This window comes from Protopterus annectens, chromosome 1.part2, assembly GCF_019279795.1.
Source record: "Protopterus annectens isolate FY-2018-M chromosome 1.part2, PAN1.0, whole genome shotgun sequence".
Classification (NCBI taxonomy): Eukaryota; Metazoa; Chordata; order Ceratodontiformes; family Protopteridae; genus Protopterus; species Protopterus annectens.
The window spans coordinates 931,695,639-931,714,902 of NC_056727.1; the positions used below are offsets into that span (position 1 = coordinate 931,695,639).

Consider the following 19,264-nt stretch of genomic DNA (forward strand, 5'->3'; position numbering starts at 1 on the left):
TTTCTTTCTTGCAATTTAGTATGGATTTTCGTAAGTTTTAATGCAGTCTCGTTTCTGCCAGTATACGTGTTGCTGTGTTTAATGGTTTATGTGTTCCACTTAAGTAGATTCTGTGAGCTGATAATTGCACTATCACAGGAGAGAGAAATAGGTGCATGGCAACATATAGGTAAATTGGAAAGTTGTAATGACTTTCTGGATTATTTTGTGATAGAGGTGCTGTGCACTAAAGTTATTGGCTGTTTATCCATTGTGAATTTTATGTTGATAAGATGATGATCCTAAAACCTGTTTAATAAAATTGCTGAAGCTTTGTATTGAGTAAGTAGCATGCTGATATTTAATTGTGCTTTTGTGTGTTTATATTTATATTTATTTCTTGCAACACTTTTAAGAAAATGCCTTATGAAACAGCATATACAGAAAATATTGTTTTTTTTTACTCAAGCCTGAAGAACCTTCTAGTCCGTCTGCTCCATCCAAATCAGAAAGCAGCCGTGGTAATGGACCTCTTTCCATGGGTGGGAGTGGTTTAATGGAAGAAATGAGTGCCCTGCTGGCCAGGAGGTATGTGCAGGCTTGTGTTGTTGAAATGGATGAGTAAGAAGATGCTCCCCCCTTCTTTGAAATTGCTTTTTTCTTTGTTTGATTTTTTTTCCAATTCTTAACTGCATAGGCTCACTGTAAATCAGTACTTTTTTCCCTAGGGGTGAATAGGGAACAGTAGTAAGTGACTTGCAGTTTGCATGCAGAGATTGAGAAACAAACCCGCAACTGCAGGATGATGAATGTTAGCAGCTCATTGCTTTAACCATTTTCCTTAAACTGACATACAACTTTCTTCTCCTTTGATCCTAACATTAAAGATCCCCCTTTGTACCTAATGTTCATACCTTCCTCATGCAGTAGTGGCCATATCCAGGGGAGTTAGTAGATGATCTTGCTGTTGCGTTTTTTTCCACTTTAGCACCACACCTCTGCTGCTGTCAGCTTGGTAATAGATTTTTTTTCTTCTTCATGGCTGTTGCAGCTTCATGAAGAAAAGGCTCAAAATTGTTTTTAAGTTCTATAAGGGGACATGGCATCACCCCTGTAGAAAAGAGTTCATGTTCCTTGTAGGTTTTGGCCACATTCACACCTACCTATTTGCATACCTTGTATGCTACCATGTAACCAGAACAGTTAAAATGACTGGCCTGTATAATGTGTGGTAGCTGCCAGTAATTTTTGTAGCTGTACTCCCTGCCCTTCCTTTGTCACAATCAACGAGATTGCCTCTGTTCCAGCACAGAAGGACTTGCAACAAGAATCTCACAAATAAAGCTGCAAGCATTAAATTTAAATGCAAACATAAATTTGAGCGTCTTCATAAAAAAGTAAAACGTGGATACAGTCTATTAAAAAGATGCAGGGAGTGGCACTAAATAGAGGTTTTCTTGTAAAATTTAAATGAATTCATAATAATATGTGCAGGCAATCAGAATATACAAGTTGCTGGCTCACTGGACAGTCATTTTAATGGAATTATGGCTTTTTTGATCTGTTTTGAGTGGTCTTGGGGTATGATAAAGCAGATGGAGCTTATTGCTCGATCTTTTTGAATGGGAATATTTACTGTAATTGTGAAATTGTGTGCCATTTCCCTTGAGTAAAAGTAGTTTTTGAGGTAACACTGGGTGTTCCTTTTGTCCCTCATCAGCTGATTTGCAAGAACATACTTTGAGGATCATAATAGGATTTTTTTTCCTTTCTGTGTCTTAAAGAAAACAGTATTGAAGTCCATGATCCCCCCCCACCTCAAAGTAAGAGATATTCCCATAGAACTGGTATTGCTTACTACCCTGCAGTAAATTTGTCTAATTAGCACTTTAAATTCAGGTTGTTGACTATATTTATGATCATTTGTTGTGTTACATTTTAAACAAACAGTTAATGCAGAATATGCACAGGACAGCTAGCACTTCTGTTTTATGTTACAGAACAGTTAAACTACAGATAATTATTTTTGTGCTATTTTAGGCGAAGAATTGCTGAGAAAGGATCTGCAGTAGACTTAGAACAAAAAGAAGAAAAAAATGTCAGTGCGGTAAGTGAAAAAGCACAGGCTGTCTCCAAGTTTGTGTTTGTAATTTTAGTGTGTGTATTTCTACACTCTTAACATGGCATGCAGAATTTAAGATTCACTGTGTGTGTGTGATAACTATGTGGGCCAGGCTTAGATTGTTAAGACAACTTCTGTGCCTGCCCTCTGAACCTAGACTGTTGAATGTTCCTCTAGTCCTTGGAGGTCCTGGCTGATGTTTTCTATGAAATATCCTTGCAGCCAGATGCCACACCGCCTGCCACAAGAAACCAAACTACTTCTATAGAAGCCATGAGTTTCACAAGCAGCTTTAGAATAACTGTTGAAGTACCAGCAGTTGTGTCTCTGGATCAGATGGGCCTGCAACCAGAAATCTTTTCCCAAATAACAGGGAGGGCAGGTTACTTGACCAGTTTGGAAAGAAAGCTTACACCTCAGCTACCCTGACCTTTGTGACTGTTAGCTGCTGGGTTCATGTATTCAAATATCATGAATCACTTCATGAGCAACTGATGCAAAAGGTAGAACGGCTACAGAAGAAATATGCTGGAGTTGTGCTACCTCAGTTCCCAGGTTGATAGGCACTTCACGGAATGTGGATATGATGTAGTAGATGTGTCATGCAGGCCAGCTGCTACTTGGTCTGTAATTAGGAGACATTCATGGCTGAGAGGCCAGGCCCTTCCAAAGCATGTCAAGAAAGAACTCCTTGGTGCCCCTCTGCATAAGAATTTTCTCTTTGGACCCCTACTGAAAATATGTTTAAAAAGCTAGAGGAAAAGGGGCTAACATTTTTCAACCCCTCCTCCCCAAAAAAAGTAAAGAAAGTGACCCAAATAACAGTTGGTCATTTCTTCCCAAACTAGGTAAAGGAAAACCAAAAAAAAAAAGGGCAAGTGTAAAACTGACTTTGGCGGAGGGGGGGGGCTTAGGCCCCGAACACCCACAGAGCAAAGCTGTGAGACTGTCATATCTCTCTCTCCCAAGAATCTCAATTAGTCCCTTCCTGCTTCCCCTACTACTCCTGGTCTTCCAGAAAAAAAGGAGGTGGCAGACTATCTGTACTTGTAGATCAATGGGGAAAGCATCATTTGGAGACTAATAAGGTCAGGCCCTACAGTTTTCCTAGATTAACAAGATTTCTAGGCATTCTTCCTGTTCTAAAGCAGCAGGCACACCTAATGTCTCAACAGCTGGGCAGTCTCCTGGTTTAGGGTCGTATGTAGAACTAGTACCAGAAAAAGGAATATGATTTTATCAGAATCTCTTCCTAGACCCAAAAGAAGTGTCTTAGAGGCCCATTCTGTAACAATACAGACTCAACAAATTACTTTTTATTCCAAAGATTAGAATGCTGATTCTACAAAAACTGCTGCTATTGCTTCTCCCAGGAGCCATAATGGTGACTGTAGACCTGAAGGATGTCTATCTGTATATCCCCGTAGCTCATGGAGAAAGGCAGTTCCCAAGATTCAAAGGAAGAGGTTCCCAATTTCAGGTTACTTCCTTGCCCCTTGGCTTGTCTACAGCACCAGAATCTTTCTAAATGTTTGGTTCCAGTGATTACAAAGGGCATGCACATCTACCCATATGTATATAATTGCCTGATTCAGGCCTCCTCCGCATTAGAGAGAGAATGTGATACAAATTAAATTACCATGGTCTGTTTTCAGACTTTAGTGCTATCCTTTAACCTACAGAAATCCCAGCTAACCCCAGACAGACAGATGATGCTCCAGGGTGCAGTTCTGGACTTTGTAAAGCAGAAAGCTTACTTTTTCCCCCCAAAAAACCCTGATGTTCATTGTGTTTCACTGTTGCAGTCCTAACAAATGGGTTATCCGGCTCCCGGTAGCCCTCAGTCGGCCAGAATACCAAAGGTAAGTAAAAATGACGTTGGTTGCCATCGGTTGTAAAGGACGTCAGGGCGTCGGATACAAAAGGAGGCAGCCGACATCACTTCCTCAGTTTTCCTTGCCGCGGAGCCCGAAGCAGAAGCTTTTCATGCACGAGTGCCAGTCGGCAGTTTACCTTTGTTGAATTCCGACTACAAAGTGTTGAAGTCTAGTACAGCTAAGTACCCCATTGAGGATCCTCTTTTCTTGCCTTAACGAATGTCAGAAAAAGTTAATAATTGACTTACCTGTGGAAATCAGATTCCCCATAGAGATTTTCATTCCTGTTTCATTATCTTTTTAGGCCTTGATCACAACGTTTCCAGTTGTAATCTTTGTACCTTGTTTAATCCGCATAATATCGTTGGGCTAAGATTTTGGCTAAGCATTTCGGAGTTTGGCCTAAGTTTGTGGGTATGGCGTCCGCCGGTCTTCAGGTCTGAGGCCTTCGGTTTGCGATCTGACAGCAAACTTCTTCCTTCTACTCCTGCTGCTTCTTCGGCGGTTGTCAGGCCTCCCGAGTCCTTCAGGCTTGCAGGTAAGCCTTCCATCCGTAAGCCTGTGAAAAGGCAGGCTGCAGTTCCTTCTAGTTCTCCTCAATCCCAGATGGTTATAATGGCTAATGATTTGTTAACTCTTATCAGGGGTTCTCAGCCTCACCCTCCTAAAAGGAAGTAGGGAGGTTTCGCCTGAGGTTTTGTTCTGTTCAAGATCTGTTTCTTCCAGCATTTCTGCTGATGAAGAGGAATTTTCTCAGGCTTTTTCTCCCTTTGAGGATTCAGATGCAGAGGAGTCCATTCCTTTGGTTTCTCTTCCAGAGGATTTCTGTTTTGGTGACACTTTTAAATGTCCTCGGGGAACATTTTAAATGGGAACGCCAGGATTATCCACAATCCAAGAAACGGATTAGGGAGTTTCTTGATTTACCTCAGCATAAGCTTCTTGCTATTTCCCGTGTTGGAAGTTGTTGATGTTTTTCTGGAAAATTCCTTGTCTCCAAATTCGGTTCTCCCTGCTCCCGTGAAACCTGACGGGTACTACAGAGTTCCTGATTCTCATTTATGTCTTTTCAGGAACCCGTTTGCAGATCCAGAGGTTATTTCTCAAGGCCCTAATGGGGTTAAAGCCACTGTTACCTGGAATCCGGTTCCATCGGACAGAGAATCTAGGAACCTAGATAGGTGGTGCAAGAAAGTGTATACCTATCTAGGTATACTTTTTCTTGCCCCACCTACCTAGGTTCCTAGATAAGTGGGGCAAGAAAGTGTATACCTTTGTCACCCTAGCCATTAGGGCTACTAATTGTCTTTTTCATATGCTGAAGTACCAACAGCACACCTTGGAGGCTATTAAGTCTAAGATTGCAAATGTACCTCTTTTAGCAGAGAGTAAAGACATGTAGGATTTGTTGAATTCAGCCACTCTGGTCAATAAGCATTCTTTGCATTGTCATTTTGACATCCTTGAGGCCTCCAGTAGGGCTATGGCTAACTGGATCTGTTATTAGAAGGCAGGCTTGGCTCAGAGAACAGCCTCTTCCAGAACCTGTCAAGGCTAAGCTTTTGGATGTACCTTTGCATAAAGACAATCTTTTTGGCAGCAAAGCTGAGGAGGTGCTTAAGAAGATAGAGGATAAGGCCAAGTCCATGCAGACTGTTAAAGATTTTCTGCCCCTTCGCTTTAGCAGGAATTACCCTTCCAAGAGTTGGACCTTTCCTGATAACCAGCAGACGGAACCGTTCCAGGAGTAGGGGTTACAAATCTTCTAGGGGACAGACAGCTACCCCTCAAAGGTCTAGGCAGTGGCAGTCTTCCACTTCTAAGGCGGGAAGCTCCAAGCCTGCATCTCAATCAAAGCACTCTCAATGACCCTTTACAACTTCTGCCTGTTCTTGCTTGCCTGGGGAGTACTTTAGGTGGAAGGTTGGCCCTTTTTTCAGTTGTCTGGGCCTCCATCACAAATGACAAATGGGTGCTCAGAACAGTGTCTCGGGGGCACAAGTTTTCTTTCTGCACCTTTCCAGCTCCCGAGGGTTTCCCAGAAGTTCCTCCAAACCAAAAGACAGAAGTAGAAAAGCAAATGTCTTTGTTTCATCTGGGAGCAATGGAGCCAGTTCCTATTCAGCAGGTAGTCCTGGGCATTTATTCTAGGCTTTTCCTAGTTCCAAAAAAAGAAGGCACATGGCGTCCTATCCTAGATCTTGTATTATTTAAAGTAAATTTAGATCAATTTTACTCACAGTGATGTCTGGTTTTATATTCTATATTCAATGTTCATCATGAATTGTTATTCAGTCCTTTTTGGGCTGTTTTTAATTCATGTATTGCATACATTCTTCCAGTGAAGTTTGTACTATTGCTTTTATTTTGAATGCTGGCCTTCATATTAATCATTAATTACTTAATTGATAAATTGATCATTGATGATGTCACTTTTTAAGTGTGCATATAAGGTTGCCTTTTATTTGTATCAGTTGTGTTCTGATGAAGTCGGATTAAAGACGAAACCTAGGTAAACTCGTGGCATTTGTTTCATTTCTTCAACTGGTTGCTTCCTGGAGTCCATTTGTCTGGTGTTTTTTCATTTTTGGCTATCCTAGATCTTTCCATTCTGAACTCTTTTCAAAATGCTCATGCTGCATCATTTGCTACTAGTGCTAGAAAAGGATTCCTTGCTGGTAACCTTGGATCTCAGAGGTTTATCTGCACATCCCTATCAGGGAAAGTTGTAGGCAGTATCTTTGTTTCAGAGTGGGCAAGCAACATTATCAATTCTCTGCATGGCCCTTTGGCTTATCTACTGCTCCCAGAGTCTTCATGAAGTGCCTGGCCCCAATCATTGCTTTTTGCAGGCAGAAGAAAATTCAGATTTACCCATACTTGGACGACTGTCTGATTCAAGCAAGTTCTCAGGAGCAGCTGTTAAAGGATCTGGAATTTGTAAAGACTCTTTTCTCTTCCCTGGGTTACACACTCAATGAGGAAAAGTAAAAAATGGTACCATCCAAGGAGATACCATTCCTGGGAGCAAGTCTGAACACAGCTGCCCAGATGATATAGCTCACCTAGGAGAAGCAGACAACTCTTTCAGTTTACTTCAAGGACTTGGCAAGCCTGTCCCAGCTCCCTGCAAGGAAATACCTGCAAGCTCTGGGATTCATGGCATCTTGTATTCTCATGATTCCAGACTGCATATGAGGAAATTGCAATGGTACCTCAAGAACATTTGGTGTCAACACACACAGGACCTGGATATGATGATTCCTCTGCTTCTATCTCTGCAGACAGAGTTTCTATGGTGGGCAACAGCCTGTCTACAAAACAAGGGCATGCCCTTTTGGACACCTCCAGCCACTCAAGTTCTGACTATAGACTCATCGGATTATGCCTGGAGAGCACACCTGGATGGCGGATGCATACAGGGATGGTGGAACGCCCAGCAGATGCACCTGCACATAAATCTAAAAGAGTTGATTGCAGTTCAGCATGCCTTGCTAGACTTCAAGCACCTTCTTTCTCCATGGACCTTACTTGTCAGAACAGACAATACCACAGTCATGTGGTACATCAACAAGCAGGGAGGGACTCACTGTTATCCCCTGTGCAGACGAACCATGAATCTTTGGTCCATGACAACATCCCTGGACCTGCATCTCCTAGCTCAGTTCCTTCCAGGAAGGCTCAATTTTTTGGCAGACCAGTTGAGCAGGCGAACCCTGGATCCTCATGAGTGGCGGCTGAACAGGACGATTTCCTACTGCATCATTCAACGTTGGGGCACACCTCAGGTGGATCTTTTCTCCTCCCCGGACAATCACCATCTGCCTCTCTTTTGCACCAGACAGCATCGCAGCAGGGCTTGGAGAGTGGATGCTCTGTCCTTCCCTTGGATGTTGCTATCAGTTTATGCCTTCCCTCCTCTTCCTATTCTACCCAGAGTATTGTTGAAGATCAGGGACGAACGACCAAGGACTATTCTAATAGCTCCGGACTGGCCTAGACAGCATTGGTACCCGCTGCTTCACAGTCTCTCCCAATTCCCTCCTTGGCATCTTCCTCTGAAGCCAGATCTTTTGGTTCAGGAAGGGGGAATTATTCTGCATCCTCATCTTCAATCCCTTCACTTGGCAGCATGGGTCATACTCCTTCCTTATCTTCTTCCCTTTCCCAGTAGGTGGTTGATCTGCTGAGGGAGGCCAGGAGGCCTATCACTAGGAAGTACTACGCTGGCAAATGGGAAAGGTTTTCTCATTGGATACAGGCTAGAGGGGATTATTTTTCTCAGCCTACCCTTCCTCTGATCTTGGAATACTTGGCTGAATTGCTTCAGGGTGGTCTTTCCTTTTCTTCTGTCGAGCTCCATGTTTCAGCCATTTTTGCTCATTGTTCTCTTGAACAACCCATTTTCTCTCATCCCTTGATGAAAATGTTTCTCCGAGGTGCTTGTAACTTAAAACCTCCCAGAAGGGCACCTACTCCAGCATGGGGTCTTAATTTTGTTCTAGAGAAACTCACTCTTCCTCCTTTTGAGCCAGCTGCCTCTGCAGATTTAAAGTTTCTCTCTTGGAAGACTGCTTTCCTCTTGGCTATAACTTCAGTAAGGAGGGTTTCGGAGCTGCAGGCTTAGATGGCAGTCGAGCCTTTTATTATTTTCCATCCAAACAGGGTCTCTTTGAGAACCAACCCCTCTTTTATGTCTAAGGTGGTTTCTAGCTTGACTCTTAATCAGTCCATGCACCTTCCTACCTTCTTTCCTGATCCTCGAAATAAAGGTGAAAGGATTCTACATTCTCTTGATGTGCACAGACAGCTCAGGTTTTACCTGGCCAGGACTAAAGACCTTCAGAAATCAGCTCAGTTATTAGTCAGTTTTGCCCCTGGAGCTCAGGGTAAGGCTATTTCTAAGCAAACCATTTCCAAGTGGATTATACATTGCATCAACTGTTGTTCTTTTCATGGCAAGGTTCCTCCTCAAGGGGTTAGGACCCACTCAACTAGAGCAGCTACCATTTCTGCAGCTTTTTTAACGGGTGTCCCTACTAAAGATATTTTGGAGGCTGCCACTTGGTCTTCTGTTTACACTTTCACAAAACATTATAATTTGCCTTTTTCCAGAGCCAGGGCAGGGTTTGCCACTGCTGTGTTGCAGGGCATTATCTCCAAACCTTGATTCTGTTTGTTCCTCCTCTCTTCTCACTGGGCTTTGATAATCAACCCATTTGTTAGGACTGCAACAGTGAAACATGATGAACATAGTACAGTTGTGTACACTTACCATAAATGTAGATGTTTGAGTATATTCACTGTTGCAGTCCTGTTTTCCCTCCTTCCCCCTTTTTGGTCCTCTCCTATTCTTTTTTCCTGAGGTACAGGCTGAATTGGATATTTGCCAAATTGGCATTTGGCTTAGCCTTTTTTCTGGGGGCTTCTGACTGTTATGGCAAGAAAGACTGAGGAAGTGACATCAGCTGCCTCCTTTTGTATCGGACGCCCTGACGTCCTTTGCAACCAACGTCATTTTTAATTACCTTTGGTATTCTGGCCGACTGAGGGCTACCGGGAGCCGGATAACCCATTTGTTAGGACTGCAACAGTGAATACACTGGCACATCTACATTTATGGTAAGTGTACACAACTGTACTTTCCTTTCCCGGTATTTTCACAAGATGGCCAGTCTCTGCAGCATTTCAACCATGGAGTTTCTCAGGTTGCTAGCATACCTGGTATCCTACATTTTAATGGTTCTCCCTGGCCAGACTGAAGTGGTACTTCAGGGAACAGGTGGAGTCAGCACCCTCACCCCCTTCAGACCAGTATTCTTCTGATCCCTTGCTTAAGAAGATAAATTGCTTGGTGGACATAGATCATCCACCTGAGCAAGATAGTTCTTAGAATTCAAACGGGATCCCAATTGCTAATAACAGGACTACGCTGAGATTACTTTGGGAGCCCATACAGGGAAACCTGGTGGTCCAAGGGGCTTGGGGCAATCATATGCTAAACCCAAACATAAAACTAGTGTTCAATCTCAGCCTTACTACAGGATATGTACCCAAAGAGTGGCGTACAACAACAGTGGTCCCTCTCCACAAAGGTGGTGCCTCAATGGATCCTGGAAACTATCGCCCCATAAGCCTGACTAGCTTGGTCTGCAAAGCTATGGAAAGGATCATCATGGACCTCATAAATAAAGATATTGGGGACCTACAGACACTGGATCCTACCCAATTCGGCTTTAAGGGCAGATCCTGCCTCTTAAACCTGGTCAATTTCTTTGAAACAGTCACCAAGGCCATTGACGAGGGGAAGGTGGTCCACACAGCCTACCTGGACCTTGCAAAAGCCTTCGATACAATACCCCACTTGGGCATTATAGATAAGCTCACCAGCTTAAATATAAACCCCTATGTCACTAGATGGGTTGCAAACTGGCTCAAGGACAGAACCCACATGGTTAGAATTGCTGGAGCCATGTCAGACTCCAAACCAGTTACAAGTGGCGTCCCACAAGGCTCAGTCCTGGGACCTCTCTTGTTCTGTATATATTTCTCGGAGGTACAGGCCAACATGGAAGGACTGTGGCTGACCAAGTTCGCAGATGACTGCAAACTGGGCAGCATAATCGACTCTCCAGCCGACACAAGCATCCTCCAAAAGGGCCTCATAGAAACAGACAACTGGTGCCAGAGCCATGGCCTCAAGCTAAATGCCAAAAAGTGTATAGTCATCCCCTCTGGCAAAAACAAAGTGCCCACAAATTACCACATAGGTGGTAATCCATTAAGTACAGAAGAAGTAATTAGGGACCTGGGGACCCAAGTTGATAGCAGTCTCTCATTTGACAACCACGTGGCCAAAGTGGTTAGAAAAACATTTTATATAGCCCACCTAATCATGAAGGGATTCACATCTAGATCAGGGGAGGTCATCGTGCCTCTTTACTCGTCCCTCATCAGGCCCATAATTGAGTACAATGCCCCTTTTGGGATGTACCTTACCAGACACCTGCAGCAACTGGAAAGACCCCAAAAGTACCTCACCAAGAGGATCAAAGGACTCAAACAGATGCCATATGCTGCCCGGTTAAAGAAACTCCAGCTCTACTCAGTGGCATACCGCCTGCTAAGAGGCGATCTGTGCCTGACGTATAAAGCCATGTCCAACCCGGAATTAATGGACATGCTGCACCCCAGAAAATCCAAATCCCATCGAGCAAAGCGCTCGAGAGACTTGAACCTCAGCACTGAAATAAATAGGGCATGCTGGAGGGACAGATTCATAACCCAGAGGCTCCCTTCACTCTGGAATAAAATCCCAGTCCAGGTTAGGCAGAGTCCTTCATTGACTCTCTTCAAGAGGAATCTTGATGAGTGGATGGGAGATCGTAGGTTTACCCCGGGTATCACTTCTGTGTCACTGTTAGACAAGAGGCACAGTATACTAACCTTGAAAAAGGGCACAGCAAAATTAATTTAAAATGGGTGGCGAAAGCCAAACACACTCTGGCTAGGCTTATAAATGCTCTGGGGCAGATAGCCTAGTATGAACCTATGAGGATCACACATGCATATAAAAGAAATAACTGTGTTTTTGACAATCATTGCATTGATACCACTTATGGCTGCCAGGTTCTGTGTCAATCAGAACAAGGCAGTACAACAGAAACAAGGTGGGCCACACTCCTTCCTCTTGTGCAGACTAGCCATGCAAGTGTGGGAGATGGCACAGGAGATGAGGGTGACTGCAGTAGCCCACTACATCCACAGACTGGGCAACAGCTTGGCAGACATTTTTTTCCTGGATCTTGTGCATAAGTGTGATGTATTGGAAGGAGACTTTTTGTCTTCTTCAGAAAACTGACATCTCAGGAGGTTTTGCACCAAGATCCCCAGTAGGAGGCCTTTGATGACAATTGCCTTTTCCAGTTTGTGGGCAGGCCTGTTTCTGTATGATTTTTCTCTCTCACCCATCATCCCCAGCCTACTGCAGAAGATCAATGAGGAGAGGCTGTGGAGGATCTTAATAGCACCCATCTGGCTCAGGCAGCATTGGATCTCCCTTCTGCTGAGTCTTGCCAGGGATAAGCCCCTCTTGCTGCAGAAGCATGTAGACCTCATTTCCCCAAGCAGGTCGTCGGTCATAAATCCCGGTCTGAAGACTGTGAAGCTGATAGAGTTGGATGATGTAATACTCATTCTCACCATGCATGTTTTCAGGGGACATTGTACACAGATTAATGGAGGCCCAGAAAGCCAGTACCATAAAATCATATACAGCTAGCTGGAAAAGGTTTGCCCACTGGTGCCTTAGTAGAGGACAGCAACCAAATCTGGCACAACTGTCTGGGGTCCCCATCTACTTTTCATACCCTTTCAAAGTGAGCTTAATGTATCTGTCAAGGTACATTCCTGAGCCGTGTCTACCACCCTCCTGAATTCTTCCACCAGTGAGTGCAACAGTTATCGAAGGGGTCCACTTCCTGAGATATCATAAGAAATAGCTCCCCATAGGACTTCAACTTTATGCTAGAAAATCTGACATTACTTCCAGTTGAGGACAGCCACGTAGGCCCCCATTAAGAAACTCATGAAAAACTGCTTTGTTTGTAGCCTTGACCTTCAGTAGGTGCATCTCCACTGCATGCTGTCCTGCTCTTCCTAGTTCCTCATAAGGGAAAGGGTCACCTTATGCAATGACCCTACCTTTATGTCCAAAGTGGGTGACTGAACTCTCTATAAATGAAGCCAGCCAAGGGAGGGGAGAATGTTAGATTCCCATGAAATGCACAGGCAGCAGAAATGTTACTTGGATAAACCCAAACTAAGCAGGAAGTCGCACCAGATTTACCTTTGCAAAGGGAAAGAAAGGAAAACCTCATGTCCGACAGTACTGGTTCAAAGTAGATTGCCAACTACATTATCTTATGTTTCTTCTGCTGTGAAAGTAAAACACAGACTCTTAGAACTTTTTGACACAGCTTTTCTTAGGTGGTCTTCACACTGGTTGTTGTGGAAGCAGTAACCTGATCATCTGCACACACCTTTGCCAGGTAGTACCACCTAGAAGTCATGCCTAGGTCTAGGGCAGATGATGTTTTGGCCATCCTGCAGGGTTTAGTGCTCCCTTCTTTTTCTGGCTGACCCATCCTTGGCCACCACTGAGACTTATCCCAAGAATTACTACTACAACTACAAAAAACATAGTACAGTTGTGTTAGGAACTTATAATTGCATATGCTTAGATTCATTGTTGCAGTACCAATTACCTCCCTCTATTTCCCCTCCTCTTTCTCTAAATTAATCGGTTGGGGTGGGTACCTAGTTCACCTTCTCCATCACCTATGTAAGTTTCCTTCTCCTGATGCCTCTTGGCACTGAATTGGGACAGCAATGAACAGGTTGTGCTTTGGACCCTAACTATGGCTTGGTGTTTGGAATAAGAAAAGACCTAAAGAAAGACTTACAAGATGGCTGCACACTGATCAACAGCATAATTTCAGCTCTATGAGTGAAAACAGAAACTAACAAAAAGGAGTGCCATTGATTTTTTTTGGTCAAATTCTGTTACTAGCTATTAAATACACTGCTTGGATGTCAGCAAAAAAAGAAATTTGGAAAACCTTAAAATGAACCAGAAAAGATGAAGAGAAAATGTCTTGGAAAGATTCAGCAGCTGTTCGGCAAAAAACAATTTAGGCTTCAACTTTGGTTCAAGAGATAACTTCCAGTAATTTAGAAGAAAAAAAATCACGTGTATTTAAAGGTGATTAAAATAAATGAAACATTGAAGTAATATATTGATTCAAGCAAAAAAGGCTGGGAAAAAAGAAGCTTTAACCTTTCAGAAGAACTGATAAAACTGCAAATATTGGAGGCTGACATGAAGAAAAAGCTGGTCAAATGTGAGGTTTCTCCAGAAGACCTGTTTAAAAAATAGTAGTTGGAAGACAGTGTACGCAGACAAAACCTGAAGTTTTTTTTGCTGTACCTGAGAAACTGAAAGGCACAGACTGTGTTCATTTTATGAAAACACAAATAAGCTATTGGACTGGTGTTTCAGACCAGAATTTTTAATTAAAAAGGCACATGAAGTATGTGCTCCAAACCTGGCCATGAGAAATAAACCAAGACTTTTATTAGTAAAGATGCAGTCATACAAAGAGAAAGAGCTGATCCTGACAACATTGTGTAGGAAGGACAAAGTATTAAAAATTAGAGACAGAAGAGCATCTGTTGAAAATAATTATTTTCTGCACACCAGGCAGAATAATAGCAAATTTAATCCAGCAATTGGGGTATTTCGAGAGGCCGTTGTGATATTCAAGTTGCTGTATCCAGCTGTCTTCAAAGTGTTTTTTTTCCCTGGAGGATCAAAGTTTTTTTGACTCAGAACAGCCTGAGGAGGAAAAAGTTATCCAGCAAAAAGTGAAGGGGACCATGCTTTAGTCTTCTGATGGTGAGCTTCATAGAGAGAATTTGCCAGTGAAACTTTTTCCAATGTTCCAAAGGAAAATTGTTGAGAGACAGGAGGAACACAGGAGGTGAATAGAAGAATCAGCGGTACCTTGGACTTGAACCAGATTCTGGTGTTGGGAGATGGCGAAGAACAGGAAAAAGACCAGCATCTGTGAATTAGTGAATAAATAGATTATAAATTCACTGTCACATTTATAAAATATGGTTTTGCAAGAAAAAAGTGACTGAAATACACTGGACTTCTGTTTACTTTATTAAATTTGTGGGTGGATTGTAAAGCATATACCCAACTTTATATCATTAATGTTTAGGATGACACTAAAAGGAGGAAAACTAACTTGAAGTAAAACAATTTTTGTTCTCATTAGTATTTCAAGAAACATTTCATGATATAAACTGCATGTTATATACAGAAAAAGTTTTGTGTATTGTCTAGTCAGAAGTATTTTAAATGTAGGGGGAGGCTTTTCAGTGACTGTTGTATGTGTTAAAGATGTTAAGTATTTTTTTAATTGTAATGAATATAGGTTTTACAGTATAATGAGAAAAAAAGGCTGGACAAAACCAAGTTTAATGTTCATATGCTGTAATATTGTGCTGATTGGGTGAGAGAGTGGTGTAAACGTGCACTGATTATATTTTAGTAATCTCCCTAGCAGTGCAGTTAATAGACCAGGGTACATTGCAGCTTTATTTAAAGATAGCCAGTCCATTTTTTCTTGGGGCTAAAAGTTTGTAATGTTTTCTGAAAGCATAAAAGCTGTTCGTATATGGAAGGGGAAGACAGATCAGAAAAAAACAGACAATCAATGTAAATGAGAGCACAAGCTGTGGCATGGGCAACTTTAATTTTAGGTTAGATTATGCCTGTAGGTGTAGCTGTCAATTTGGGCAGTTGTTTCTCCTTCAGGGTTAAATTAGTGTAAAACAGAGAAATGTGGAAATCAGACTACAAATGGAAGTATTTATGGAAGACTTAATTATGCTAAGGCTAGAGGTAGACAAGGCACAAAAGCTAACATTTAAGGCAGGGTGTGGTGAGATAAAAACAGTGATATATAAACAATTTTCAGGAAAGTCTCCAGGAACAGATGATGTTCCTGTGGATGTTTGTAAATTAGGAGGGAAGAAAGTGCTAAAGATCTGGAAGATTTTGTTTAACAGTATTTTAAAAATAGGGGGAAGCACCAACTTCTTAGAAAAAAAGCTGTGGTGGTTGTGTTACCTAAAAATGACAAAGGCCCTTGAGACCCAGCTTCATGTAGACCCATTTCAATTTTAAGTTTTGATTATAAATTGTTTGTCTGTACTAGCTAAAAGAATGAGAAAAGATGTTGCCAAAATTGATAGATATGGATCATGTGTTTTTTGTGGAGGGGAGGTCGACATTTGACTGTGTTAATACAACAGTGATGTTCCAGAGGGGAAACGGATTGTAAGAAAATACCTCTTTTGTTGGTGGGTCTCGATGCAGTGAAAGCATTTGACAGAGTAAGCTGGGATTTTATGAGTAGGGCATTGGAAGCATTTGCATTCCTTGATACAATAATAAGTTTAATTAGAATGCTGTATGAGTGATGGGAGGCAAGAATTAAAGTGAGGAGGGTTCCTTTCAGCGAAGCTGCATTGGAATAGAGGAACCAGACAGGGGTGATCTCTTTTTACTGTATTTGCTTTATATTTAGAGCCATTGGCAAAGAAAATAAGGGACTCAGAAATAGAAGAATATAAACTGACATGACGATGAAGAAAAGTTGGCTTTATTTGCAGAAGATATTTTATACCTGATAAATCCAGGAAAGGACACGTCACTGTTGTGGAACACTTTGAGACAGTTTCAAGTCTTTTCGGGATTTAAAATTTAATGAAGATAAAACAAAGGTTATAGCCATAAATTATGTACCCACACAAAAATTGGTTCAGCAATACCCATATTTATGGGGACATAAGATAAAATATTTGAGTAAAGATTTAAAAGGTTTCTGTTATGGCAGCAAAGGATGTATGTGAAGAGACTAAATAAAATGTAATACAAACATTGAGGAAATGGAAACTCTATTATTTATGATTATGGATAGTAAGATACAACAAGCAGTGAAAATGTTTAGTCCTTTCAGTCTTGTATGCAGGTCAGGAATACTTTTATCAACCTGAGAAGGAGAAGTGGGCAATTATTAATAAAAAGCTGAATTCGTCTGGGAGGGAAATAAAGCAAGAGTTAAGTGGGATAAAGTTGATCCTTCCAGTCGAGCAATGTGGTTTAGGGGTACCTGACTCAAAGGCATATTTTAGAGCTGCACAGTTAAGACTCATATACATAGCACAAGCAGGAGGTTATAATTCAAAGTGAAAAGGAATGATGATGAAGGGGGAAGTTCAAAAAGTAGAGAGAGAGAGAGAGTGGGATTTTGGATGCATATTCTTAAAGAGAAGAGTAACAACCATACATAATATTATATTCATAAAGTAAAAGTAAGTATTCTAAGAACTAAGCCAAAACAAGAAAGGAGAAAACAAATTTTGCCTATAGGGATGACTGCAAGTAGGGGTACAGAAAATGGGCAAGAGGGGGTTGGAATTTACTGGAGAAACCTGGAAAAGGAACCAAGATATTTGGAACAAATAACTCGAGCAGGAAAGGTAATAGTGGGATGAGGTCAAGAAGATATTGGATTGCAGGTTGTAGACTGCCTTCCCTACCAGGGCTTGATCTCAGAGTGCAGGCAAAGAGAAAGAGATAGAGGAAATTTAAGTTAAAAAACAAGTAATCTCCATGGTATCCCCAAAGTCTCAAAACAACCCACTAAAGTGTAGTGGGTCGAAAAACAAAACAGTGTAAGAAACGCGCGTGTGTGGAAGATTTTCAGTCCATATATTTCTAGTTAATCACTGTATATTAATAAGATCAGACAATAGTAGTAGAAGTAGCGAACTTAAACTCATCTTAGGTCAAAACAAAAAATAATAGAAAATATATAATTGTACAGTATTACTAAGTATTCAAAAGTAATCCAAGAAAGGCAGGCAGTCAGTTTCCAGTCGGAAAAAAATGCCTGCCTTGCTTGGATTACTTTTGAATACTTAGTAATGCTGTACAGTTATATATTTTCTATTATTTTTGTTTTGTTTTATTTTGACTTAAGACGAGTTTAAGTTCGCTACTTCTACTACTACTGTCTGATCTGATTAATATACGGTGATTAACTAGAAATATATGGACTGAAAATCTTCCACACAGAGAAGGTAAATTTAAATCAAAGACCTCCTCTGATGAAGTTTTTAGTTGAATCTAGAACAGACGCAACTGTTAAAGGGGTAATTAGTAGGGCATATAAAATATTGCATGATAATTACAATAATTACTCCAAACCTGTCAGGCCTGCACATAAGGCAAGTGCAACGGCTCTATACTCCAAAGCAAAGTCAAAACAAACCAGACCCAGCACAAAATGTGTAGTTTAGCATAGTTTAATGCATAAAAAACATAACTGGGTGAAGGGACATAAATACATATCCAACCACCAAACCGGTTTCAGCTTAATAGCATTCTTCAGTGGAAGACAAAATAGAAAACAAAACATAGAACCAAAACATCCTTCTTATAAAGCCAAAGGCAAGTGCCAACGAACATTCCTATTGGTTAATTCATAAATATTCATTTAGACCAGAAGGGAAGAGCCCCCCCTAGTTTAATTATCCATTTTTTCTCCTTAATATTCAACATGCTGTGCCAACCAACTTTATCCCTGCAATTTCCGATAATATGATCAATAATGGTAAATCTGAATACTGAAGTGCTATGTTTACAGGTGTGTTTATGCAGGACATTAGTTGCTTTTTATGTCTGATATCACTCATGTGCTCCCCTATTCTGAATTTTAAAGGTCTTGATGTTTGGCCCACATAAAACGCAGAGCATGTACAAGTGGCCATATAAATCACCCAACTTGTACTGCAATTAGCCAAAAAAGAAGTGTATACCATAGATGTATTCTTACTGCTAAATTTTTTGGTTTGTTTACCCGATGGCAGTGCAAACAATGATCGCAAGGGATGCATCCCAGCAACATATCTCCTGTCAATGTTCTTTGGTTTAGAACAATTCCCCCTATAGTCCGACCTTTTATAGTGACTAAAAAGGGAGCCCAAGTTGTGCCCCCTGCGGAAAGAAAAAGCACATTTGTCCCCCAAATGGTCAGACAATTTATTTTCAGCCAGCAGGATGTTCCAGTGTCTGTGGATGATCTTCAAAAAAGATTTGGTATTCCTGCCATAGGTAGTAAGAAATCTCAATTTGGACTTGGCATCTGATGAATGTCTTTGATACTCCAGTAACGTGACCCTATCCTGGTTGGAGGCAAATTGGCTGGCCCTGTTGATGTTGCATACTTTGTATATCCCCTATACTCAAGTCTGTGAATTAAATCCTGTTTGTAATGGCTAAATGAGGAATTGGAACAATTCCTTTTTACCCTCAAAAATTGAGATTTTGGGATATTTCTAATGATATGTTGTGGGTGGAAGCTGGTAGCATGCAGGAGTGAGTTGTACTGGGGAAATTTTCTGTATATCTGAGTCTCCAAAGTGTTAGGCAGATTCCGACTAACTAGGACATCCAGAAAAGTAATCTCAGTCCTACTAAAGTTGACCTTAAAACTCTATACCCTATTTGTTCTCATTAAGGTAGTCAACAAACTCCTGCAAAAAGATCTAACCTGACCTCCACACCAACCAATAATCAAGATACTGCCTCCATATGTCAATCTCATTGATGTACGGATTGAGAGGGATCATAAATCAACTACTCCAA

The 19,264-nt window shown here is 41.4% G+C and overlaps 1 protein-coding gene across 9 annotated transcripts in view; it reads left to right on the forward strand.

Annotated features, from left to right (window-relative positions):
* The window catches only part of ENAH (ENAH actin regulator), a 1,657,477-nt gene that overhangs the window by 1,540,585 nt on the left and 97,628 nt on the right, over positions 1-19,264 (forward strand). For all 9 annotated transcript variants that reach the window (XM_044059827.1, XM_044059830.1, XM_044059831.1 and 6 more), the window contains 2 exons: positions 449-567; positions 2,020-2,086. In XM_044059827.1, coding sequence (XP_043915762.1) covers positions 449-567; positions 2,020-2,086 — 186 coding nt within the window. The remainder of the gene's footprint in view (positions 1-448; positions 568-2,019; positions 2,087-19,264) is intronic.